Here is a 26,837-nt window from a genome sequence, read left to right as displayed (position 1 = left end):
TATTTTTATATACATCACTTGCCATACAAGAATATTATCTTATGAGCTATCCTCCTTATAAGAAGCTCACAAGTTTACCATTTTACAAATATGGAAGAACCCACTTTTCATAGTTCATATTTCTGGATTGTGTAAATTTCAGGCTTAGGTTTGAGTCGATGGAGAACCTAATCTTTAAGTACCCATGGGGTGATGCTATATGGAGCCAGGTATGTATGTGGTTAAAATTACCCGCTATGGTGGATGTAGACTCAAGAAGGAGCCTATTGGAATAATCCGGGGCTAAACAGATAAGAAAAAAAATACAAGCGAATCTCATGATCACGATATAGATAATACGAAGATTTCGAAACGAGAGGATCATCAACGGTAGGCGCATTTGGGAAGCTAGTGCAATGGATATGATTAAAGAAAAAGCAAAGCTTTGGTTATGCACAAGATCTTGGTTCTCTTTTCCTTGTAACACATAATTATGAACTTCTTCATTGTTTTGTTGTTTAATAGGCCTGGCTTTCTTTTGTCTGTTTGGGTTGTGGTTCCTGGGTGTTGTGCATACAATAATGCAGTGCAAAAAAAGGGCGTTACGGTGGGGCCGTTAAACCGAAAAAAATGACGTAAAAATGTTGAACTACGCACACACATTAACTTGCAAAAATTAGACCAAAACGTAAAACATATAGAATAATAACCAACTCGGTAAAGAACATTATTCAAGCGGTTTCGAATTAATATATTATAAAATAAAATGAGGCTTAATAGATTTTAATAATCCAAACTAAAGACTATTAACCGATAATAATCCAAACTGAGTTTATCACCAATGGTTGTCCCAAATTTAAAAAAAAATGGCTTTTAGTGACCCCCCATTAAAAAACATAACAATGTTAACTTTTCCCAAATTTCAAATTGATTTTTTAGGCTTTTGATCAGAAGATGATATGAGTCGATTGATGTAAAACTTAGCTCAAAATGACGTTGCAAAGGACTTAACTTTTGTTAATTGGAGGTTCAAACACCCGATTTGAAGCACTAATCAAGTTGGTTGGAGCATTGTTTCAGACTAAGTTTCTACATCATTCGAATCGTATCATTCTTCCGACCAAAATCCCTAAAAATTAGTTTGAAATTCGGAAAAAAGTTAATGTCGTTAAGTTTTTTTAACAGAGGACCACTGAGAGCCAATTTTTTGGATTTGGGACCACCGATGGCGATAAACTCAGTTGGAATTGTTATCGACCAATAACCTTATAGCATAAGGTTTTCAAACTAAACCATAAGAGTAAAAGCTCTTGCATTTTGGAGATCTAAAGCCATATCCACTTTTGTGAATTGGTTAGGGAGGTCTTCTAAAAGGTCTCCTTGGCGTTAAGCGTTCAAGCCATAAAAGTAGAAAATTTGCCAAAAAATACATTCTAACACGTTAAATTGTTGAGTTGTAATAGTGATAGTTTTTAGAGAAACCCTCCTAACCACTCAAACCAAAGAAAACATGACTCATTGGAAATTTATTAAACAAAAGGTTAGGGGGGACGGGGGTGTGTGTGATGGAGCTCCCATCACGCGTGGTGAGCCTCTCCACACCGTTGCCGCCCCTTTGTCACGCGGAAAAAATGGATTTTGCGTGATGGGTGTCACGCGTGATGAAGGGTTGATTCCAAGAAAAATAGCCGTTGGGAGAGGGGTGGTTATGACAGTTGGGGGGCAGTCGTGCTGTTGGTCGCCGGAAGTGATGGATTGCCGGAAAATTAACAGGGAAGAAGGAGTTGTGTTGTGGGTTTTGTTAGTATTATTATTATTATATTTTAAATACAATTTACACATTTAACCCCTTAACTTTCACATTTCTTTTAAACAGAATTTAGAATAATTTACGAACTAAACCTTGAACTTTTGAATGCTATAAAAATGATATAAAAGTCGGCTAAGTTGGCGGAAACGTGACGAGGCCTATATCTACCATTTCTTTGTCGGTTTTTATTTATTTATTTATCTTTGTAACATTTAATCTTGCAAAAAAAAAACAAAAACAAAAAAAACCATCACACACCATCACACCACACCACCACCCCTAGTAAAAAACCGTCACATGTGATGAATTTAAGGTTGGTGATGTGACACCATTTGATTGGGTGGGATATGTGACGAGTGATCACCACATCCACCTCCCCTCCCCTCCCCGTTAATGAATAATAATTTGATTTTCTTTCCGTATAGAAAAAGCAAACTAATTTCCAAATTTCCAATTTTCAATTTCCAAAACTAATTCTTAAACGTGAACAACAACAAAGGTAACACCATCACTTACCGGGTCCCACAATAATAAAAAAACACACACACACCTTCCTTCCATGAAGTCGTCCACACCAGATTACACCTCCATAAAGCCAAAAACAAAAACAAGCCTTTAATAAATTACAAATTAATAAATTATAATATTTAAATCATAATAAGTTTTAATAACCACAACTGCTTATCATATAAATAACACAATAAGTTTATATACTTATCATTTAACAATTGATAAGTGCAATAACATATCATATCCCTAATAGTATTTATATCTTGTCTTCTATGGTTCTTCGCTTCACACTTTCTCTCTCTCTCTAAAAACCCCCAAAATTGAATCCCAAAATTTATTTGACAAATTCGTGTTATTATTATTATAATTAATCCGTACGATTCAATTCGATCTGTTCATCTCGTCAATTTATCCTTTGAAGGTAACAATTTACGGTGATTTGGAGAATTAGGGCTTTTTGTGTTGGAGAATTAGGGATTTTTAGCTCAATTTGTTGATCTGGTAGTGATTCACGCTGTTGTTGAATTTTATTTATTTTTTTGGATTTTTTTTAATTTTTGTATTTAATTTTGGTTATTTTTCATGTATTTTTTAAAGTTTTTTTTTTAATTCGATCTGTAACATCTGGTGGTCAATTTCTAGTTGGAAGGTAACAATTTATCGTGAAATTGGGATTAGGTTATGAATCTGGTGGTTGAGTTTGCCGATCTGGTAGTGATTAACGCCGTTGTTTCATTTCATCTATTTTTTTATTTTTTTTAATTTTTTTACATATATTTTTTTAAATTTTAATTTGATTGCAGTTTAGAAAAAGCTTTGTTGACAAGTATTAATTATTTTATTGTTGTTTTTTAGTTTTAATACTGTTTACTTTTTCATGTATTTTTTTTACTGCAGTTTAGAGAAAGCCTTGTTGTGTTTAAATATTAATATTATTTTTTAAAAATTGTGTTTAGTTTTAATTTTGTTTATTTTTTCATGTATCTTTTGTAATTTTTTAGTTTTTTTTTAATTTTAATTTGATTGCAGTTTAGAGAAAGCTATGTTGTCTCGAAATGTTAATTATTATATTGCTTTATTTTTTTATTTAATTTTGTTTATTTTTTTCTGTATTTTTTGTGATTGTTGTGATTATTTTTTAAATATTAATTATTTTTTAAGTCCTATATTTTGATTTGATTCCAGATTAGAGGAAGCTATGTTGTTTCTAAATATTAATTATTATTGTTGCATTTTTTTTGAAGGGTTTAATTTTGATTTGATTGCAGATTACAGGAAGCTATGTCATCTCTCAGCAGAGAGCTTGTGTTTTTAATTCTTCAGTTTCTAGATGAAGAGAAGTTCAAGGAGTCTGTTCATAGGTAGGGTTTAATATTATATTATTATTTGTTGAATTTCTGTTCTGTGTTTTTAAGGCTGGTACCGGGTACCGAAATTACAGACTGAATTTCTGGAAAAGTGGGAATTGTAACGGTACGGTATTGGTACTTGTTACGAAATGCTGGTCCAGTACCAAAAATACCGATACTGAATTTATGGGAACGTGGGAAGATTATGGGAATGATCTGGTATGGTACTGGTACTCGTTATGAAATGCCGGTACCGGTACCGAATATACCGATATCGAGTGGAAAAGTTTGTACGAATACCGGACCAAATCTCCCGGTACTCGGTACCAAATGCTCATCCCTACCTGCGTTTGTGTAAGTTGTATTTATTTTAATTATTTTGTTGTGGAGGTTGGAGCAAGAATCTGGTTTTTTCTTCAATATGAGATACTTTGAAGAAATGGTGACAAATGGTGAATGGGATGAGGTCGAAAAGTATCTTTCTGGATTTACAAAGGTTGACGATAACAGATACTCAATGAAAATCTTCTTTGAGATACGAAAACAGAAGTACCTTGAAGCCCTAGACAAGTATGTTTTGATTCAAATCTTGTCCATACGTATACGCACTTAATATTGAGATTCTTATAATCTGATTAATTTGCAGGAAGGATCGTTCTAAAGGTGTTGAGATTCTAGTGAAGGATTTGAAAGTGTTTTCTGCTTTCAATGAAGATCTGTTTAAAGAAATAACTCAGCTTTTGACTTTAGATAACTTCAGGTGTGTAAATTGTAATAGTTAATGATTAATACATATGAGTTGTAAAGTTTTGATGTGAATACATGCATACATACATACAGGGACAATGAACAATTATCAAAATACGGAGACACGAAATCTGCTAGGACTATAATGCTGGGTGAGTTAAAGAAGTTGATTGAAGCAAATCCCCTGTTCCGTGACAAGTTGAACTTTCCAGGATTAAAGAATTCAAGACTTCGAACACTTATTAACCAAAGGTTCATATCTAGCTTTTAATTTCTGATTCAGTAACATGAGTTTATTTTTATATTAATATTTGAATACGAATTGTAGTTTGAATTGGCAACACCAGCTATGTAAGAACCCGAAGCCGAACCCTGATATCAAAACACTGTTTGTTGACCATTCGTGTGGGCAATCACAGCCAAATGGTGCACGGGCCCCATCACCGGTTACTAATCCGTTAATGGGCTCTGTACCAAAGCCTGCAGGCTTTCCACCTCTAGGTGCTCATGGTGTAAGTGAAATTAGCCTTTTATTTACCGTCCATAAAGAAATAGTTTTATGACCTAATTTGTACATTGTTTTTTGTATTTCAAGCCTTTTCAGCCTGCGCCTGCACCTATGCCATCATCTCTTGCTGGTTGGATGGCAAATCCAGCTGTGCCTCATCCATCAGTTTCCACGGTTCCGATTGGTTTCACTCCGCCTAATAATGCTGGTATGTGTATTTTCAGCATGGTTAAATTCTTGATAAAAGAGAGTAGGCTTGTAAACGAACTAAATGAACACTAACGGAGCATGTTTGTGTTCGTTTGAATTTAACCGAACAAGCGATTGAACACGAACAAGGTTTTCTTGTTTGTGTTACTTCATTAAGAAAATGAATGTGTGCGTATTTCTTTTTGTTCATGTTCATGTGTAGAAGTAAGTCAAGTAACTAAACACAACATAAACACAGATGAACGAACATAATTGAGCTAAAACAAATTAAAAGTAAACGTGAACAATAATTTTTTTGGCTTCAGAAGCTATTAAAACTAGACAATATTGTAATGGGCCTAAAACATTTAACTGATTATAATAGCGAACATGGACAAATGGGACATAAATGAACAAATGAGACCGTTCGTTTAGCTAAACACAAAAAAAATTATGTTCATGTTTGTTCATTTATTAAATAAACGAAGGGTTCAGTTTGTTTACAAGCCTAATAGGGATTGCAATGTTTCTGAATATGGTTTGCTGATTTCTTGTTTTATATCACATTGAAGCTATGTTAAAGCGACCTAGGACTCCTCCTACCAAAAATCCAGCTGTTGATTATCAAACAGCTGATTCTGAACACACGTTAAAGAGAACACGCACATTTGGGATATCTGATGAAGTATGACATACTTTTCCTATGTATTTATTTATATAAGGATTCTTTGAACACTTTTAGAAGCTATATGTTAACGCATGTATGATGTTCTTAGCAGGTCAATCATATGCCTGTAAATATGTTGCCTGTTGGTTATATGGGTCAAAGTCAAAGTCAGAGTCATGGTCAAAGCTCTTACTCTTCTGATGATTTGCCTAAAACCGTGGTGATGACTCTAAATCAGGGTTCTGTAGTCAAAAGTATGGAATTTCATCCGATACAGCAAGTTCTGCTTCTTGGTAAGTGCTTAGTTCCCATTAACATTCCATTTCAAACATTATTGATGCTAGAAATTGGTAAAATAATTTTGTTTTATATTTTTCTTTATTGATATTAGTTGGAACTAGCAATGGTGACATCATGATATGGGAAGTAGCTAGCAGAGAGAAACTTGCTCACAAGAATTTCAAGATTTGGGATATTAGTGTTCTTACAATGCCTTTGCAGGTTTATATCCAAACATTAGTCTTGTAATAATTTAGTGTATTTTTGGGCTAAAGTGGCCAACTTGACTTTTGACTTGTGTTTGTAATAGGCATCCTTGACCAACGACAATACTGCAGTTATAAATCGTGTAACATGGAGCCCCGATGGATCACTGTTTGGTAATGTTAATAATTTACCTTATTTCAATAATTTTATACTTTAAAACAATTGGTTGTTTTTTCTTTCATACAGGTGTTGCATTCTCAAAACACATTGTGCAGATATACTCGTATCATGGTGCTGATGATCTCAGAAACCATTTGGAGGTTTGTCTCGTTTAATCTCTGCGTTCAACTTGTTTAAATAGTGACAGATGGCGTTTGTTATATTATACCGTTTTATTTGTTATGGTTGCATAGATTGAGGCTCATGGTGGCAGTGTTAATGATCTTGCTTTCTCTCACCCGAACAAACAACTTTGCATTGTGACATGTGGCGAGGATAGATTAATAAAGGTCTGTTTCGTCACTTTTTTACTAGGTGTTTCTGTTTTCATCAAAATATTTATTTATATATAATTTTAAGTCTTTCATTATAGGTCTGGGATGCAGTAACAGGGGCAAAACAGTTTACATTTGAGGGTCATGAAGCACCAGTGTATTCCATATGTCCACATGTCAAGGAAACTATTCAGGTGAAAATCGCCTCTAATCTGTTATATGAATAATACGTAACTACCAGTTTGTTTATGTTTTATTTTTTTTTGTAACAGTTTATCTTCTCTACATCAACCGATGGGAAAATAAAGGCTTGGTTGTATGACAATATGGGTTCCAGGGTGGACTACGATGCACCAGGTCATTCATCCACCGCAATGGCATATAGCGCCGACGGAACAAGGTTAAAAATTTGATATTTTTTTTCAAGTTTTTTAATTTATTGATGTTGTATCTGGTAAATTCCACCAGTTTACTTTTATTTTAAACTGGTCATTTTTTGATACATCTACAAACAGATTACATATTTACCCTTCTTGACTTCACTAATTACATGTTTACCCCACCCAAAACTAAAATATCATATATTCTCTCTTAATAAAAAAATTACCCATTTTGATTTATTTTATTAAAGATAAGTTATACAATGAGTATGCTACTCTTACTTTTACTAAAACTTTAAAATTTCTCAATTTTTCGTATTCACTCATTTTAAGTGATTTTCATTTGATGATTGTCACCTATAAATTTTATGATTATTAGAGTAGATTATACATAGACGAAAAGAAATAGTTAAAAGAACGCCAAAAAAAAACAAAACAAAACAAAAAGCACAGTTAAAAAAAAACAAAAACAAGAGTAAATATGAAAATGTAGGAAATTTTAGAGTTTTGGTAAAAATATGGGTAATAGAGTATTCTGTAATTTATATCTAATAAAACAAATCAAAATGGGTAAATTTGATATTTTTTTCATTAAGGGATATATACAATTGCCTCTATAAAAGACTGGCTTAAAACCTCCTAAATCATTTATTTAAAAAGTTAGATTATTATTATTGAAAAACTATATGATTTATTATGTTATTTGACATGATAATATACACATCTAATGTTGTCTGTATAATTAATAGGTTGTTCTCATGTGGAACAAGTAAGGATGGAGATTCGTACATTGTTGAATGGAATGAAAGTGAAGGAGCTGTGAAACGTACTTATATCGGGCTCGGTAAACGATCTGTTGAAGTTGTGCAGTTTGATACTACAAAGAATCGGTTTCTTGCTGCTGGTGATGAATTTATGATTAAATTCTGGGATATGGATAATGTTAACTTATTGACAACAACTGATGCTGATGGTGGTTTACCGGTACTCATCGAATTCTTTCATTTGGATATATAACTGAGAGTTTTCATAATTGGTGGGCATGAACAGTTGACTTATGGGTCAAGATGGGTCATAATTTTTTCGGGTCAAAAGGTCGTGTAAGGCTTGGCTTGATGAGAAACACATTTTGTGCAATATTTTTAATAAATTAGTCTTCATATATGATAAACAAATAAATGTTGAAAATAATTAAGCTATCATATATGTTTACAAAAGCTATATTTTGGGGTGTAAACGAGACTGAGCCGAGCCGGAGCTCGACTAGGCTTGAGTTCGGCTTGTTTTGACATATGTTAGGTTTCGAGCTCTTTTTTTAATAACTCGAGCGCGGTCGTCATTTTTTCAAGCCCGAGCTCAGCTTGATTATTATTTATTAAGTAATTAATTTAAGCTTTTAACTGTTTTGTTTTTTAACTATAATTTTTATATATAACAAAATATGTATTTTATAGTTATCATATTTTTATATAAATAATAGTCTTGTTTAGGCTCGCGAGCCAGCTTGAGCTCGAAAAGTGAAGCTCAGGCTCAGGCACGTTTATTAAATAAGCTTGTTTTAAGGGTGAGACTTGGGCTTGAGCTCCGTTCGAGTGTTTAACGAGCTGATCTTTAGTAGCTCACGAGCTGGCTTGGCTCGTTTACACCCTAGCTATATTAAAAAATTTGAACTTTTAAATTTTGGAGGTTTCATACATTTAAAACCTCAACCTGTTTGGTTAAGTTGACCTATTTTCTTGTTAGCGATAAAAAAAATTGCTTGAATCGATAACCCCTTAACAAGTAAACGGATTGAAATCGTCAGCTGTACTTAACTTGTTTGTTGGTTCTTGATGTGTTTGCAGGCTTCTCCTTGTATACGATTCAACAAAGAAGGTGTTCTGATGGCTGTATCAACAAACGAAAACGGGATCAAGATTCTTGCTAATCAAGATGGACTTAGGTTACTAAGAACAATGGAAAGTCGACCTTTTGACCCTTCTAGGGTCGCCTCTGCATCTATCGTGAAGGTAACTTGGTTTTTAATATTATGCTTTAAAAGTGTTTTTTTTTGTAAAGTTTCATGGCATCTTACTGAAATGGTTTATACATATACAGCCTCAAATGATGACCATGTTTGGTGCTGCTGCTAATTCACCTCTGGGATCCAGTATTATGGAAAGGGTTACACCTATGCCTCAAATGGTGGTTATGGTTAGCATTTTGTTTTCTGATTTTTTGATAATTAGTATGAACATATTGCCAGGCCTGTAAACGAACCGAATGGACACGAACTGGGGCGTGTTCATGCTCGTTTATTTGAATTTAACCACACACGAAACGAACAAGGTAAGAAATTGAACATGTTCGTTTGTTAAAAATCTAAACGAATGTGAATGAAGTCAATGAACACAAATTAACGTAAACTAACATAAATGAACATAATTGGACAAACATGAACAAACGTTAATGAATCGATGTTTAGGCTTGTAACTTAAAGTTCAAGTTAAAAATTTAAAAACATAACATGAATAAAAATATCAATATATAATCCTTGAAGTTTTTATTAATATTTAACCGAAATTAAACGAACATTCACGAACGATAATGAACGAACGAACGAAACATGTTTATGTTCATTTGATCAGATAAAGAAATTTTTTGTTCATGTCCCTTTGTTCGTTTATTCAATAAGCGAACAAACATAAATAAGCGTAAATAAACAAACACATATGAACGAACATAAAGAGCATTCACGAACGAAAACTTGTCGTCTTTGTTCGTTTATTCAATAAGCAAATGAACATAAATAAGCGCAAATAAACAAATACATATGAACGAGCATAAAGAGCATTCACGAACGAAAACTTGTGTTCATGTTTGTTCGGTAAATCTAATGAACAAAAGTTTTTGTTCATGTTTTTATTGTTTATTAAATAAACGAACTTCTTGCCGAACGGTTTCAATAGCGGTTCATTAAGCGTTCGGTTCGTTTACGGGGCCTACAGTTATCATTTTTGGATTATTTATATTTAATTGTGGTTACTGGTCATGACTCATGATGTTAAATTTTGTAGAATGGTGACAATCGGGGCCCGATTGATGTAAAGCCCAGAATTGTAGATGAGGCTGTGGAAAAATCTAGAACATGGAAGTTAACTGAGATAACTGAACCATCACAGTGTCGGTCTTTAAGGCTTCCTGATAGTACATCTTCACCAACGCGGGTATCATTTTCATTTCAGTTTAATAATCTTGTCACTGTTTTTTTCTTTAAACTGGTTTGACTTCTTTTGACTTTTGGTCAATGTTGTACATGTACAGGTTTCAAGATTGATATACACAAACTCGGGACTTGCCATATTGGCTTTAGCAGCTAATGCGGTTCATAAACTATGGAAGTGGCCAAGAAATGACCGCAGCTCAACTGGGAAGGTATTAATAATTTATTTATAAATAGCATTTGTATACCAAAGCAATAAATCACATAAATACAATACTATCAACGAAGGGTAATTTGGTCTTATGCTATCACTGGTAAACGAGTTTTGCGTTGGCCGAAAGCCATAAAAAGAAATACTGATACTGACACTTGTACCTATGCTGTAAAGGATATCGACACATGTTTTTCATCGACCGAAATCCATAAAAACGAATACTAGTACCAGTCCTGATGATACCAACACTGGGGCACCTATATTGTTTGGTCGATATGAGTTTGGTTTGTCACAGTACCGGTACGATAGCGATACTTGGTATAGTTTATGATACTAAAACAATGCATTGTTTGAACTTAAAAAATTAACAGTATTTAAAATTATTATTTTAAGTAACTGTTTATTGAACAGTGTTTTTGTGAGTTAACTGCTATTTGCGTTTTATATGTATATACGAGTGTTTGGATAAAATAAAATTAAATTAACGTGCTAACTGTGCGAATCAAGTGGTGTAATTATATATACAACATAGTGTAATTATAGTATAGTGTAATTACAACATCGATAGTGTAATTACTTACATAATTGCTCTACTTGTATATATAATTACACTACTTGATTCACACAGTTAGCACACTAATTTAATTTGTACGTTAACTTTCCCCTATATATAATTACATTATAATTTTAAATTCCAAACCTTTAGTTACAAACCAAACAGGGGCCAACTCAGATTCACTTCTATATTTCTTGAATTTGTGCTTTGACATGTTTTTAATTACTTTTTTTAGGCTACTGCTAATGTGATACCTCAACTATGGCAACCAGCAAGTGGTATTTTGATGACTAATGATATTAGTGATACAAACCCTGAAGATGCCGTCCCATGTTTTGCATTGTCCAAGAATGACTCATATGTTATGTCTGCTTCTGGAGGCAAAATCTCTTTATTTAATATGATGACATTTAAGGTTCGTTTTCTTCGTATGTTACATCCGCGTCTATCTCACACATATATGATCCTTATGCTTACCTTATGATAATCATGCAGACTATGACTACATTCATGGCACCACCGCCAGCTGCAACGTTTTTGGCGTTTCATCCACAAGATAATAATATTATTGCCATTGGAATGGAGGATTCTTCAATCCACATATACAATGTTCGAGTTGATGAGGTTGTTTATTAGAACTTTTAGTCAATAGTATTTGAAAAGTCAACTCTGTAGTCAACATACAAAGTGATGTTTTTGTTGTTTATATGAATAGGTTAAAACGAAGCTGAAAGGCCATCATAAACGGATAACTGGACTGGCTTTCTCCAATGTGCTTAATGTTCTAGTATCTTCTGGTGCTGATTCTCAGGTAATTTGGTTTGTTCATATTTTTAGTTAACGGGTTGTTTAGTTTTTCATAGGCCTGTAAACGAAATAGCAAACAAGGATGGTGCATGTTTGTGTTCGTTTGTTAACTTTAACTGAACAAACGATCAAACACGAACGAGGTTATCTTGTTCGTGTACGTTTGTTTAAAAAGTGAAAGTGTTCGTTTATGTTCGCTCATTTAACTTTAACCGAACAAATGATTGGACATGGACAACTAGACGAACATGGTTCTCTTGTTTGTGTTTGTTCAGTTGATTTTCATTAAACGTGTTTTCGTTTGTTTTTGTTTGTTCGTTACAATTGGACACGAACAACTAAACGAGCGGGGTTCTCTTGTTTGTGTTTGTTCAATAAAAAAAATGAAAAAATGAGTGTGATCACGTTCATTTATGTTCGTTGTTTAACTTTTATCAAACAAGCAATCGGACACGAACTAAACGAATGGGGTTGTTTTGTTCATTCGTTAAAAAAATGAACGTGTTTGCACTCGTTTAGGTTTATTTGTTAACAATATAAACGAACGGTTTATGAACGTAAACGAACGAATATAACTAAACATAGATAAACGACCAAAAGCTAAAATAAAACCAATAAAATGTGAATGTGAACAACAATGTCATTGTCATCTTCATACTCAATAAACCCCACCAATAGCAAAGCTATGGTAGGGTCTAAGGAGGGTAAGATGCAGACAACTTTTCCTCTACCTCGTAGGAATAGAGAGGTTGCTTCCAGTGAGACCCTCGGCTCGATAGAAATTTTGCATCTAGCTTTGGACAATGTGTTGTGCTTAAATAGTTATTAAAACTAGAAAAGTGTAATGGGCCTAAAAATTTAAATGAATATATTACTGAATGTAAAAGAGAATATCCTAAACAAACGTAAAGTAAAGAACATAAATCAATGCAAATGAATGAACATAAGCCAATTTAAATGAACGAACATGACATGTGTTTGTTCGTTTAATTAAACGACTTTTGTTCATGTGCGTTTGTAAACATATTTGCAGACAATAAGCATCCTCATAATAAGAGAACTTTTTTCTGTATGCAGTTGTGTGTTTGGAACACAAACGGATGGGAAAAACAAACAAGTAAACCTCTGCAAGTTCCAGCTGGGCTTGTGGTCGGTCCCCTTGCAGACACGCGTGTGCAATTTCACCAAGACCAAACACATTTGCTAGCTGTACATGAAACTCAGATAGCCGTTTATGAAGCACCTAAATTAGAATCTCCCAAACAGGTATCTTCTTCACTAAGTATTCATATCGTTGATCCAGATGCTTTTATAACTAAACGTTAATAGTTACTGATGAATTGTGATGCGTATTTTTGTGAAATAGTGGTTCCCGCCAGAGACAAGTGGGTTGATTACCCATGCTACTTATTCGTGCGATAGCCAGTCGATATTTGTGGGATTTGAGGATGCAAGTGTGGGTATTCTTACCTCATCAACACTAAGGTTGCGATGTCGGATTACTTCAAATGCTTATTTGCCAAGCAATCCAAAGTCAGTATTTATTCATTTTATCATATTTATTTTTCAGCCCTTATATATATTTTCATTACTTGTTAAATTTATGTTATGCAAATGATATTACTAAGGTGGCAAAGTGAGAGGGTCAGTTAATAGGTCAACGCGGGTACTTTTCCGATGTGTTTTGACTAAAAACCATATTTTTCCAAATTCCCTACTTTCGACACGTTTGACCAATCCGTATGTTGATAGACTGAAATTGCAATGTGTATATTTTATTCTATAAGGTGTCAAATTGGGTGGTCAGACGTAGAGGTGCATAAATCGGGTTTTAGGCCCAAAACGGGTCTGGTTGGGTCCAAGAAAGTTAAACCTGGTTTGGTTTACGGTTTTTGGGAGAGAATCAAATTTGACTGGTTTGAAACTGGGTAGCGTTGGGTCAAAGAAAGTCAAATTTGGTTTTTGGTGAAACTGGTACGGGTTCCAACCTGGTTTTTGAGAAGGAAACGAATGGGTTTGACCGGTTTGAAACTCTGTTGGGTTGGGTCAAAGAAAGTCAAACCTGGTATTGAGAGGGAAAGAATAAAGTTTGAGCCGGGTCGGTTAAAAGAAAGTCAAACACAGTTTTTGGTGAAACCGCTTCGGTTTCCAACCTGTTTTGAGAGGGAGAATGAGCGTGTTTGACCATTTAAAACCGGGATTTAACCCGTTCGGTTCAGTTTGACCGGGTTTGGGTTTCAAAGTTTAGCTCTACGCCGTTTTTTAACCCTACGGTTTGGTTTAGGTTCAACTAAACCGTGTTCGGTTTCCAACCCGTTTTTTTCTGTGTACCTTTAGCCCAACGGGTTGGATAATGGGCTAAAACAGGCTGCGTGGACCCGAAACACCTTTATCCATATTTGTTCAAAAAAGCGTAACAAGTATATAGTATTAAAAATAATTACAAAACCTACAGTTTTACAATATTTATATAACTATATCATAAATATTTTTGTGTCTTCTAATATTATGAACCTTTCAGTTTAAGGGTGCACCCACTTGTCATAGCCGCACACCCATCCGAACCGGATCAACTCGCATTGGGACTAAGTGACGGTGCCGTGTGTGTGCTCGAGCCACTAGAGTCAGAAGGAAAATGGGGCACATCACCTCCGTCTCTAGAGAACGTTGGTGCGGGTCCAAGTAGTACAACTCCCGGTGCAGCAAGTACAACTGATCAAGCACAAAGGTAACTTACAAACTTTAGGTACATCGAGGAGGATGGTGATTTACAAAGTTAGTTTTGACTCGACACCATAATTTAAGAAACGGGTTTTTAGAAATTGATATTGCTTCGCTGCTGTTTAGGTGTTAGGTTCTGGTAGTAGAAAAAGGATTTGGTTTTTATGGTGTAAAGTTTATCGACACACAAACTGACGGTTGTTTTTATTTTTATTTTTTTTAGTTATAAAATTGGAAATGATGTAGGTCTTTGCTAATGGCCTTGAGTTTTTCATCTATTTATATATTTTTTCTTTGGTTTTCTTTTATCATTGTGTGGGTTTAGATTGCGAACGAATGATTATTGTTGGTACCTTATGTATGCGATTCACCTGGTTCAGTTTGGTCTAAACCGTGATCCAAACAGATAAGTCAACAGTTCAAAACACAAAATAATAAAAGTCAACTGTTCAAAACGCAAAATAACAATATTTTTAATTTAAGACATGATTTAATCAATTAATCGAAAGCCATGAAATCATCCTTCGAGTCCACATCAACCAAATCCTCCAATTGTTGTTCAAGGTCGTCCACTTCAACTATAGCATCACCATCATCTATAGCGTGATCTTTTGCTCCTAGTAAGATTTAGGGCTTAGGGTTAAATCAAATGGAATTGGGCTATGGGCCAAAAAAAGGTAAGGGTTTGGGTCAAAAATATTTTACTGATAAACTCGCTGATAAATCCGATATATCGGTAGTCAAATAGCGGTAAATATCGCCGCAAATATCGGAACCGCTATTTGGACCGCTATTTTACTGAAGGGCCGATAACCGCTATAGCACTGATATTAATGGTTTAAAAGTTTATAAGCTACATAATTTTTTTTAAAAGAAGCTGATTTTGAATATCGTAATGGAACATTCAAATCATACTTAAATGTGATCATAATTCAGATCTTATACTATCATGTCACTGGCAATGAATTTAAGTTGTATCTTGTACACATAGTTGCACGCATGTCTTTGATTTCATTGCTTGTTATACGTCTAATCCTAATGTGTTTTATGTATCCATCGTGCGATAATCTTGAGAAGCCACCTCGCATATTGGACGACGAATTGAAGAAGCTAAAGGTATGTTTAGAGGGTTATCATTGAAGGAACAATAAGGATCCTCGGATTATTCGATTATGAGAGTTGATAACTAAAAAAGAAGAATCCTTTGAAAGATAACAACCCTAGATTGCTGACTTAGTATGTTGACACTTTTGCATTCCGCTTCCTGAAGGAAGCTATGAAGCCGATAAGACCTATCGTTGAGAGGAAAGGAGAAAAACGAGTAACAAAACCATGTCATTGATTCCAATACAAAGGCGAATTGGGGGAAAGTTTTGAAGGACTCGAAAAGGCATGTGTAACCAAAAACATAATTTATTTTAAGGGGCGTAGAACCATAATACACAAATTTAAGGGACTAAAGTTGTAAGAACAAAACTTAAAAACCACTATTGTTAAGAGTCAAACTTGAAGGGGGAAATTGGAAAAACAAGAAAGTCTCCGACAATAATAAATAGCATTTTTTATTTTCTTTTGCTATTAAATGATTCACAACGGTGTTTTTAACCAATCAATAAACGAATTCTAGTCTTAGAATACGAGTAACTAACTATATCATCCAACGTACAATCGTACAGCCGGCCTTACTCAACAAGCACCTTTCTTAGCTTAGTAAGGTTGCTTGTTTCCACTCATTGAAGATGCGACCTTGTCAAACATGCTTTCCATATGTATATCCATATGACCCACGAGTAGTCATAATAATATTTTCCAAAACCCATTGTCTAACTTTTTTAAAACTACTTTTATGTAGCCAAAACACTAGATCCCTCAGGTTCAACGAAGTTAGGAAAGACCCCTCAACCCAACTGGCCACAATCCTCCAGACCATACTCGCAACCACACACCCAGCAAACAAATGATCAGTCATGTGAATCCCATTGGAACATGAAGAAGCGTGGATCGACTTACCTTGTATACGATCTAAGTTCCTCGGGTATGAGTGTGCTATATCACCGATGGTTTTCCGAGATACGAGTTCTTCCACCTACAAAACGAACAGCACCGTGAGCTTACCCCTCAGAAAGGGACCCACAATATCGATTGCCCACTTGTGGAAAGGCCATGCAGAGGTCACCGGAATCAAGTTGTTCTTTGGCCGCGTGGTGTTTGGCGCATAGCTCTGACACGCTTTGCATTTTTGGATTTCTTTTAACGCGTCCAAGTACATGCCTGGCCAATAGTAACCTGCGTTCATTGCCTTGGCAACCACCATGCGCGGGCCAGCATGTATTCCACAGATTCCTTCGTGTATCTCTCTGATCACATAGCTTGCTTCCTCAGCGTCTAGGCATTTCATGAGCGGTCCAAGATAAGAGCGTCGATATAACGTACCATCAAGCAGTTCGTAGTTCTGCGACTTGTGTCTTATCTTCCTCGCCTGTGCGCGATCGTCTGGTACCTTTCCCTCCTTCAAGAATTCCATTATTGGAGTTATCCACGATGAAGGTGTTGTATGAATTACAAGGACAGACTTCGCTCCCACTGACCGGTTGCTCATTACTTCCACCCTGACATCTTTGCCAAAATGATCGAAGCTGGTTGATGCCATCTTGCTTAGCGCGTCGGCAGACTTATTTTCACTGCGCGGAATGTGTATGATTCTGAAAGAGTCAAATTGTTCGGTGAGTTTCTTCGCCTGCTCTAGATACAGAGGCATGGTGTTCTCCTTGGCATCATAAAGGCCATTGAGTTGTGCTGCTACCAGGTATGAATCTACATGAGCCTCTAGCTTTTTAACTCCGAACTTGCGCGCGATGCGCAAACCAACCAGCAGGGCTTCATACTCAGCTTCATTGTTGGTGCTCTTGAAATCCAACCTGATTGCGTAAGTATACTCATGATTTTCTGGATCCACCAGTTTGAGGCCTGCGCCGGACCCTTCGTTGTTTGAAGCTCCATCAGTGAATAATCTCCAAACGTTTTCTTCATTATTGGCTGGCGGAGGGTCTACTTCGCGCTGAGCCTCTTCGACTTTTCCTTCAGGAATTTCTGCGATGAAATCAGCTAAGACTTGTCCCTTGATTGCTGGACGAGGCTTATAGGTGATCGTGTGCTCCCCTAATTCCAGCGCCCATTTTGTCAGCCTTCCTGAGAGCGCGGGACATCGCAAGACTTGCTGGATGTTGTAATCAGTCAGGACTTCAATAAGATGACCATTGAAATATCTGTGAAGCTTGCGCGACGCATGCGTTAGTGATAAAACTAACTTTTCTATGATGGTGTAGTGCGTCTCAGGATCCGTCAGCACCCGACTTACATAATAAATTGGTGTTTGGATTCCCTTGCGATCCACCAATAATACTGCGCCAATGGCGCGCTCTCCTGCTGACAGGTACAACGTTAAAGTTTCACCAGGTAGTGGAGCTGTGAGCGCAGGCAGATTTATCAGACATTCCTTTATCTCATTGAAAGCTTGCTCGGCCTCAGGCGTCCACTTGAATTGGCTTTTCTTTAAGCAATTTCTCAATGTGTTAATGAATGGGGTAGATTTGCTTGCATGGTTTGCTAGAAACCTATTAATTGATACCAATCTACCATTCAACTTTTGAACTTCCTTCATGGTGGATGGTGAGGGCATGCCGAGGATAGCCTCCACCTTTTCTGGGTTCACCTTGAAACCATCCTTGGTGACCATTACACCGAGAAATTTCCCTTCTTCCACGCCGAATGTGCATTTGCTCGGGTTGAGCTTCATGTTTACTTCCTTTAGGCGCCGAAGGGTTTTTTCGATGTCTTTGAGCATTTGTTTTTCCTCCCTGCTTTTAATCACCAAATCATCCACGTAGACTTCTAAGTTTTTTCCAATCTGCTCGTTGAAAATTGCGTCCATGAGTCTTTGGCAAGTGGCTCCTGCATTCTTCAAACCAAAGGGCATTTTTGTGTAACAGAAAACACCCTTGTCAGTTCTGAAAGCAGTCTTGTCTTCATCCTGTGGTGCCATTTGAATTTGGTGATAGCCCTTATAGGCATCCAGGAAACATTTGAGCTTAAATGGCACCACAGAGTCCACTTTCATGTCAATGTTTGGGAGGGGGTAACAATCTTTTGGACACGCCTTGTTGAGGTCCTTGAAATCAATACACATTCTCCATGACCCATTGCTCTTCCTTACCATCACAGGATTGGCTACCCATGTTTGGTATCGTATTGGGCGAATGATATTCGCGCGCAGTAGATCTTCTACTTGCTCATTCATGGCCTTTGCCTTCTCGTCTCCCATGACTCTTTTCTTTTGAGCAATTGGCTCTACAGACTTGAATGTGTTGAGAGAGTGCTGCGCCAGGTCTCGCGGAACCCCAGTCATATCAGGATGTTGCCACGCGAAGACTGACATATACGTTGTGAGCAATCTTTTCATTCTCACTCTTGTGTCATCTGATATCGTAGCTCCGATTGTGATTGTCTGTTCTGGGAATTTTGGGTTGAGAATCCATTCCTCTGGCGCGTTGTTTGCCACTGGAAGCTTCATTCTTCCTTCTCGAGGTATACTTGTTACTGAGCATAAATGATCTCGATACACAAATGTTACTCCTGTTGGTGTTGGGAACCCCAACGCGCCATGCGCTGGTGACGGTATGGCGTTGAATTGGGCAATCGTTCCTCTACCCAAGATCATACTATGGCATGAAGTGGTGGGCAAGACCAGGAAGTTGACAATTTCAGCTCGCTTGTGCTTCTCATCCCCCATAGTTAGTTCGAATTGTATCTGACCTAAGGGGTGAATAATTTCGTTTGAGACACCCGAGATTGGTGCACTCACAACTTCGAGCCTTGCTTGGTCTTCTGGATCCAACTTCCTGAAACATTGCTCATACATGATGTCTGACTCACTACCGGTGTCCACCAGGACTCTTGACACCTCATAATGAGCGATGTGTGCAGTGATGACTAGAGGACTGCTGATAGACGCGCCTCCTCTGATTCTTGGAAAGATTACTTGTTGCTCGCGCCAATCCCCTTGGATTTGCGCGCTTCTCTTCCTCGATCTTTGCCCTTGCTTTCTTCCTTCAGCTACACAGATTCTTTTGAATTTTTTTACTGGCTGAGGCTCCGTCTGGTTGTTCATTCTCTGGTCTTGGATTTTTTACCAGGTGAGCCAACTTGCATGATTTCACGTCCTTTTCGATTGCATCCTTCAAATGATGGCATGCATCGGTGTTGTGCCCTGTGGATTTGTGAAATTCACAATATTTGCCACTGTTCGGTGGTCCCTTATGGAGTAATGGCCTGGGGCTTTTAAACTGGACATTCTCTGTGCTTAACACTTGCGAAGGCGTTTTGGTGAGGGGAGTCCATATTCTTGGTAGAGGTCTGTTAGGCTCTGTGCCACCTTCCTTCTTGTCACCTTCTCCGCGATTAAGAATGTCTTTTTGGGGTGGGGGTGAACTTTGTTGCGCTTGCTTTTCTGCGGGAGAATAATTGGTTTGTTGCAACCTGGACCATACGGAGTTTTGTTTGCCCCTCCTTTCATTGTTGCGTGGTGCTTCTGTTCGATGCCCTTTATCTCTTGCTCTGTCTTGGGCAATTTGTTTTTCATTTCGCGCGAAGACTCGCGATGCTTCCATAAGCTTAGCCCAAGTGGTTGGCATGCCTTCTCTGCTCACGAGAGCTCTGCGGAGTTGATCACTGCGCGCACCTTGTATAAAGGCCACGCGCAAGAGTTGTTCAGTGATGCCTCCAATTGCAAGAGATTCCTGATTGAAACGAGTTATGTAGTCTTCAATGGTTTCATCATTTCTGCGTACGCAGTGCATGATGTCATCGGGGTCGCGCGTGTGTCTGCGCTGCTGTATAAAGTGAGCCTGGAACTTTTCCAATAGCTCTTCGAACCCATCGATTTGTCCTGTCGGCAAGCTTTCGAACCAGACACGCGCTGCACCCGTGAGGCAGCGAGCAAACATGTGACACCATGTTGGCATCGTCCAGCTTTCTAAGTTTCCAGTGTTATAAAAACCTTGTAAGAAATCATCTAGATCTGTTGTACCATCGTACTTGCCTAAACCACTTGGCATCTTGGTTTTGTGTTGAATGGGAGCCTTCGCAATGCGCTCAGTGAATTTTGAATGTTTTACCAAGATGGCTGGCCTATATGGTGTGGGTACGTCCACTTGCGCTTTCGCTTGTGGGTTGTATGGTGTGTATAAGTCCATATCAGCTTTGGCTCCAGGTGCTATGTGCATGTGTGCGCGAAGCTGTGAACCTCCTGTATGAGTATCTCGCGTCTTCTTCATGTTGTGCACCTCTTCCTCATCACTAATATCAGCTTGTTCGGTGTGAACAGAATGACCGTCTTCCAGCGCGCGCGTCTTTTTTGCTGTTCCCTGAATGGTTTGTTTATCAAATGCGAGCCTTTGTATTAAATCGACTAACTTTTTGTGTTTTACCAACTCATTGTATTTGTCCATTAGACGCCGTTGTTCGTTTATGAGCCATTCTTTAGGGTCATTGGTTTCAACTTCCGGGTCCATTGGTCCTTTTTGTTTTGTACCTGTCAGATTTTGGAACGTGAGATCGTCTGGGGAGTTTCAGTTTGATCATGAGGTGTTGTGTTGAAGGGATGGTTACTGGTGGAGCGCGCAGTGTCACGCGGCGCCCTCAGAACCGTATGTCCCTCATTAACATCCTCAAGCTCATTATCCTCCAGAACTTGATCGTTGTTTTGAACACCGGAAACCATGGTGAAGATTTTCAGAGAGAAAATTGATGAAGTAGTGGTTTTGTTGCCGTTGTCCCACGGATGGCGCCAATGAAGAAGCGTGGATCGACTTACCTTGTATACGATCTACGTTCCTCGGGTATGAGTGTGCTATATCACCGATGGTTTTCCGAGATACGAGTTCTTCCACCTACAAAACGAACAGCATCGTGAGCTTACCCCTCAGAAAGGGACAGAGGGGTCCTCTTTGGGGTAACCCTCCAGTGTGAGAATAAGATATTGCAGGAGAAGATAAGAATGTGCAAATGAGTAAAGGATTCAGAATATATTTCTTGCCCCTGACCCCAACTGTGGAGGTGGTGTGGTATTTATAGTATTAGGGTTTCCAATGATTGGGCTCAGACCCAATTAGGGCCTTTTTGGCCTCCTCCTATTGCTTCGCGCCACGTGTACTTAGGACACCTGGTGCTTTTTCATTGATTATTCTCTGACCAAGGTATTTTACCTGACCCATGTGCCATCACGTGGTGGCACATTGGTTTTACTGAGTTGTCCACCCTTCATTGGCAGCTGTCAACATCAGCACATTCTTTATTCCTTAAAAGATACATTCTGGAAGGTTGTCTGATGAGTACAATCATGGTTGTCCTTATCCTGATTTGGATTAGACTATTGTCTCATTTGTTGTGTTGTCCTTTATGCGCCTATCCCGGGGATGCGCAAGGTCTTCTCTTTATTCTCACGCGCAGATGTTTCATGCGCAGATGTGATATGCGTGAGCATATGTGATATGCGCCACGCGCAGATGTGATATGCGTGAGCATATGTGATGCGTGAGCATATGTGATATGCGTGAGCATATGTGATGCGTGAGCATATGTGATATGCTTGAGCATATGTGATATGCGCCACGCGCATAGGTTTTGGCTTTGTGTCTTCGTGACATCCTGATTTCAAGCCTCTTGTCTATATCTTGTGGGTTGACCCGCCCCGCTCGATGTTAAGGCGGGTGCATGCCCCTTCAGAACACAATGGACAATGGATTGAGGGAATGTTCATACCCTGATTAAATATTTCAAGCCAAAAATGTTCACTTTTCTAGTGATGAACTGGTTCTGCATGTTCGAGGTCACACTTTCAGGAAGAATGTGTCGATCAATCAATTTACTTACCTATTTATTATAAAATCAGACTCCCTCTATGTCCCAAATCCAACTACCGGAATTCGTGTAAAAAGTAACATTTGAATCAATTGACATAAATCATTAAATTGACACTCCGCCCCACCCCTAAGGCAAAAAGGTATACCTCATTCCCCTCATTTCCTCTCATTCACCATGTCTGCGCCATCTCAGCCTTTTCCTCCATCATTCAATCCATATTCATTCCCCTTACTCGTTTAATAGTACAAGGAAATGAAAAAGAAAAGAAAAAAAAATTGGTTGGTTTAAGAGGGGACTGACCTGCGTGACGTGCAGCCACACTCACACGTGAAAAGAAAGGGTGGGGGTGGTGTTCAAATGAACCAATTGCATGACAACCTCTCCACGAGGACCGGTACCCGATGCCCATTGACGTATACTGGTTTTGCCTAATCGACTTACGCTAACTCCACTCCCAAAAGGCATTCCTCATCCTTTCACTTCGAAGACACATTTTTTCGTTTGCGAGTCGGAACAGTCTAGGAAACCATTAACTAAGGCGCCAGTCGCCTACCCAATGATTTCCAAAATGAAGTTTTCAACCATTTCCCATCTTTATTCTAAACTATGGAAAATGAGATAATTTCCTAAGAATGAAGATCAATAAGAGTATTCAAAATTCGAGAGATCAATAAATTCTAGAAATTTGATCTTTTGTTGTAAATTATGCAAGTGTAATAATAGTGTTATTCTAACAACTTCATGATTGAGTTGTGCAAATATTAAATGTAATATTCATGTTTGGAGGGCGGATATAGATAAGGCCCCTACTCAGACGAGGCTAAGTAGGAGGAATATTCAGGTCTCGTTCTGGCTTTGTGGTCTTTGTTATTCGATGGTTGAGATGGTCGATAACATCTTCTCGGGGTACATTTTCGCCTATCCAATCATTAGAGATTTTGTAACATCACAAAAATTTCGGACTAAAAATACCAAATTTCAAAGTCCAAGGACCAAAAGAGAAAATTCTGTTTTGCTGTCTAATCGCGATACGCGACGGATCAGAATGAAGTCCATCGCGTATTGCGATGGGTATTTTTCAAAACCCAAGAAACGGGCTGTCGGCGATACGTGACGAACCAAAACCCAACATCATCGCGTATCGCGATGACGAGGTCTGACAGGATGACACGTGTCAGGACACGTGTCACCACGTGGCATAAAGGCATGACGAGGTGACATGTGTCCCGCCATGTGTCACATGGTGGCACCATGTCTTGCCACGTGTCACCACGTGGCACCGCGTCCGCCACATGGCGCCACGTGGCGACGCTACCAGTGATTCATCAAACCTACGTCGCGATACGCGACGGGGTTTTCATCAACCATCGCGTACCGCGATGGGTTAATTTTTCAGCTTATAAATAGGGGTGCTTGGCACCTTCATTTGCACACCAAAATCTCTCTCTAAAAACTTTCTCTCTCTACCTCGATTTCCGTGCCGCCGACCCGACAAATTATAATTTCGTAATCCGCACCATATGCCGACGACACCTCGAAGTTCGTACCGACAATCCCGACGACCGGCGACCTCGTTTTGCGTGCCGACCTCGTAAACCGTGCCGACCAGAAATTTTGCCTCGAAGTACGTGCACGACCCCGCAACCCCAAACGTTGTCTCGATTTGTGTACCGAGGAGTTGTTGATCAAGATTCTCGATATACGTGCAAACGTCGAAGTGCTGCCCGCGAATCTAGAAAATATAAGCCGAGCAATCTGTCCAAATAAAATATTATAATCTCAAGGCTTAGACCCTAGTCAGGGGTATAGCCTAGACCTTGATCAAATTATAACAATCAAATTTCTTTATAAGTAAGAAATACAAAATTATATAAACAAAGGTTGTAACTAAAATATAATTTCTTCATGGTTAAGAAATATAAATATTCATATACATAAGAAAATAGTTAAAATAATATTCTTTCAAAAGTAAGAAAGATAAGTTTTACCTACAAGAGGTATAGTTAAAAATAGTGTTTCTTTATGATTAAGAAACATGATATTTTATATACAAAAGGTTATAGACAAATGACGTTTCTTCTTGAAGAAGAAACATATCATAGACATTTCTTCTTGAAGAAGAAACATGACACGTGATTAGCAAATAAAGAGAAAGCATTCATGTCCAAAGTATTATATACAAACAAATGATCAATCAAGGTTTAAGCTATCAAAACTAGACTAAAGGTCTGTAGCCGGATTAAGAGACGATCCGGGTATTTATATAAACCTATTTTATATAGGTCAATCATTCAATCATTCATTCATTCACAAAGGTTTTCAAACGAGATCACCACATCATTCATAACAGACAGTCACAAGTGAATACGTTAAACCTTTTTCAGTCAAGATAAACGGGTTGTTTATCTTAAACAAAGAAAGTCAAATAAAGATTTATGGGATTACGTGATCCCTATTCAAATACAAGATAGAAAATAAAAGCAACTCAGACCGAATGCACATGTGTCTGGATCTAAACATAATTTATCTAGTCTATCAGTCAAGGCTACGTGGCCGCAGACTAGAGATCATAATAAAAGTTCTTAAATGGGCATCAGTTCCCAAAGGGCATCAGTTCTCGGAGAACCATAATTGTGTGTGTATGGCAAGTGGTACAAATCCCAGAAATAAGAGACGTTTCTGCTGAGTGTGTTTCATGAAAACTATCTTGTCAGTCAAAGAAAGATTTATAAAATGTTTTTAGAGTCAACGATTCGCCAGCATATCGCTGACGTATTTTCCCCCCAAATATTACAGGAAATAAATTTAGCACATGTAGCATGGAATTAAAGCCAACTCATAGAGATAGATGCTCGCAAGGTAGAGATGGCTCAATATTTTAAATTATTAAAATATTGCAAACAATATTTAAACAAAGTTTTATAAATAAAACAAAGGTTTGAAAATCAAACTCTAGAATATTTATTATTCTAGAAGCTTTATATTTAATCAAATATTTTGTTATATTTTATAAATAAACTAATGTTTGAAAATATAAATTAATATTTTATTATAAACTAAAGACTTCCGCTAAAACTCTGATATATTTTCAAAACAGGTACCAACTATTGGTCACACGCCTAGGCCCTAAGTGAGGGTGTGATAGATTTGTTGTAGTTGCATCTTAATTCGGGATTGCGTGATCCGAAGAAGATTGCTTTCTAAGGCATTGTAATGATTGCTTGTTGGAGAATTGAATGAGAGGGTATATGAAGACAACGAAATTAAGATCGAAGATATTATCGGCGATGTTAGGTCTCTTGGTTTCTTATGGTTGAATAATAGATCCAGTTTTAAGTCGATTAGTTGGTCAAGTTAATGAAAATTCTCTCCAATGTAGTTGGTTGGGGTCTGGTTCCTCTCCAGACTGTGGAGTGTAAGGGTAACACCATAAAAGAAACATCGGTACGAATGCGACCGAAAGAGCCATGCTCAGAGCATTGTTACGAGAGGAGATTAAGAAAATATAAGGGCTCGGTAAAAGACAAAAATGGTCGTACAACAGACTACAACTGGAAAAGGACAGGTCCATCGTGCTCAACCATTAGAAACGTGCTATCGTTCATGACAATGAGATATATTAGTACAACTGTAGACGCGATATTGTCTTGTATATATATCCCAAAATATCCGTAACAATGCTCAGAAGATATAAATATCAAAGATATAATTTCACCTTTAACTATGTGTTTTCTGTAAACTCTCATACCTCTCAAATATCACTCACATTATTTGTTAATCATAGTCTATCTAGATCCATAATCATAAGGATCAAGATTTGCTTTAACATTGGCGCCATCCGGGTTAAATTTGAGTCTTCAACGGTTTGTGAGTTTTTGAGGGAAATATGAGTAGTGACGTCATGACGGAGAAGAACAATGAAATTCCAGTGGAATAGGAAGAAGAAATTGAGTCCGAAAGTAAAATAGTGGAAGAGTTGGGGGCTGGTTTCTTGTTAAGAAACCGAGATTTCCCGATAAGTCTCAAGAAACAACAATAAAGAGAAGCAACGAGCAATCGGTGCAAACAAACTTGTTTGAAACTTCGGCGATAGAAGACGCTACCGTCAGAAGTTTAGCGAATACAACACCAGCAGGAAACAACATGAGGTCAGGTAATCCTATCGCCACAAACATTACAACCAACACGGTGTTCAACACGGTTTCACCACATACAAGCACACAAATACCGATATCAACACCAAGCGTGACCTTCACACATCCAATCATGCACACTTTCAGACCTACATCGCAACCCTC

The 26,837-nt window shown here is 37.6% G+C and overlaps 1 protein-coding gene across 2 annotated transcripts; it reads left to right on the top strand.

The window, feature by feature from the left end:
- The first annotated feature begins 2,565 nt into the window (after positions 1-2,565).
- Positions 2,566-15,025, top strand: LOC143570697 (topless-related protein 4-like). 2 transcript variants are annotated; one of them, XM_077056284.1, is made up of 26 exons: positions 2,566-2,720; positions 3,568-3,660; positions 4,039-4,218; positions 4,295-4,408; positions 4,489-4,647; positions 4,724-4,907; positions 4,991-5,111; positions 5,665-5,777; positions 5,872-6,052; positions 6,151-6,260; positions 6,349-6,418; positions 6,492-6,565; positions 6,659-6,754; positions 6,838-6,933; positions 7,012-7,139; positions 7,869-8,103; positions 8,964-9,128; positions 9,217-9,312; positions 10,176-10,325; positions 10,423-10,533; positions 11,327-11,506; positions 11,587-11,715; positions 11,807-11,902; positions 12,976-13,164; positions 13,265-13,431; positions 14,420-15,025. In XM_077056284.1, exons 2-26 carry the CDS (start codon positions 3,581-3,583, stop codon positions 14,628-14,630), a joined length of 3,435 nt encoding a protein of 1,144 aa, XP_076912399.1. In that variant the 5' UTR covers positions 2,566-2,720; positions 3,568-3,580; the 3' UTR covers positions 14,631-15,025. The 2 variants fall into 2 exon arrangements, with proteins under 2 accessions (XP_076912399.1, XP_076912398.1); XM_077056283.1 differs by having other exon boundaries at positions 5,869-6,052.
- The last annotated feature ends 11,812 nt before the right edge of the window (positions 15,026-26,837 follow it).

Source organism: Bidens hawaiensis, unplaced genomic scaffold, assembly GCF_021521415.1.
Source record: "Bidens hawaiensis isolate Kalapana, Puna unplaced genomic scaffold, B.hawaiensis_p1.1 tig00025018_1, whole genome shotgun sequence".
Taxonomy (NCBI): Eukaryota; Viridiplantae; Streptophyta; class Magnoliopsida; order Asterales; family Asteraceae; genus Bidens; species Bidens hawaiensis.
The sequence above is the reverse complement of the archived record's forward strand: the minus strand, read 5'-3'. Positions and strand labels throughout refer to the sequence as shown.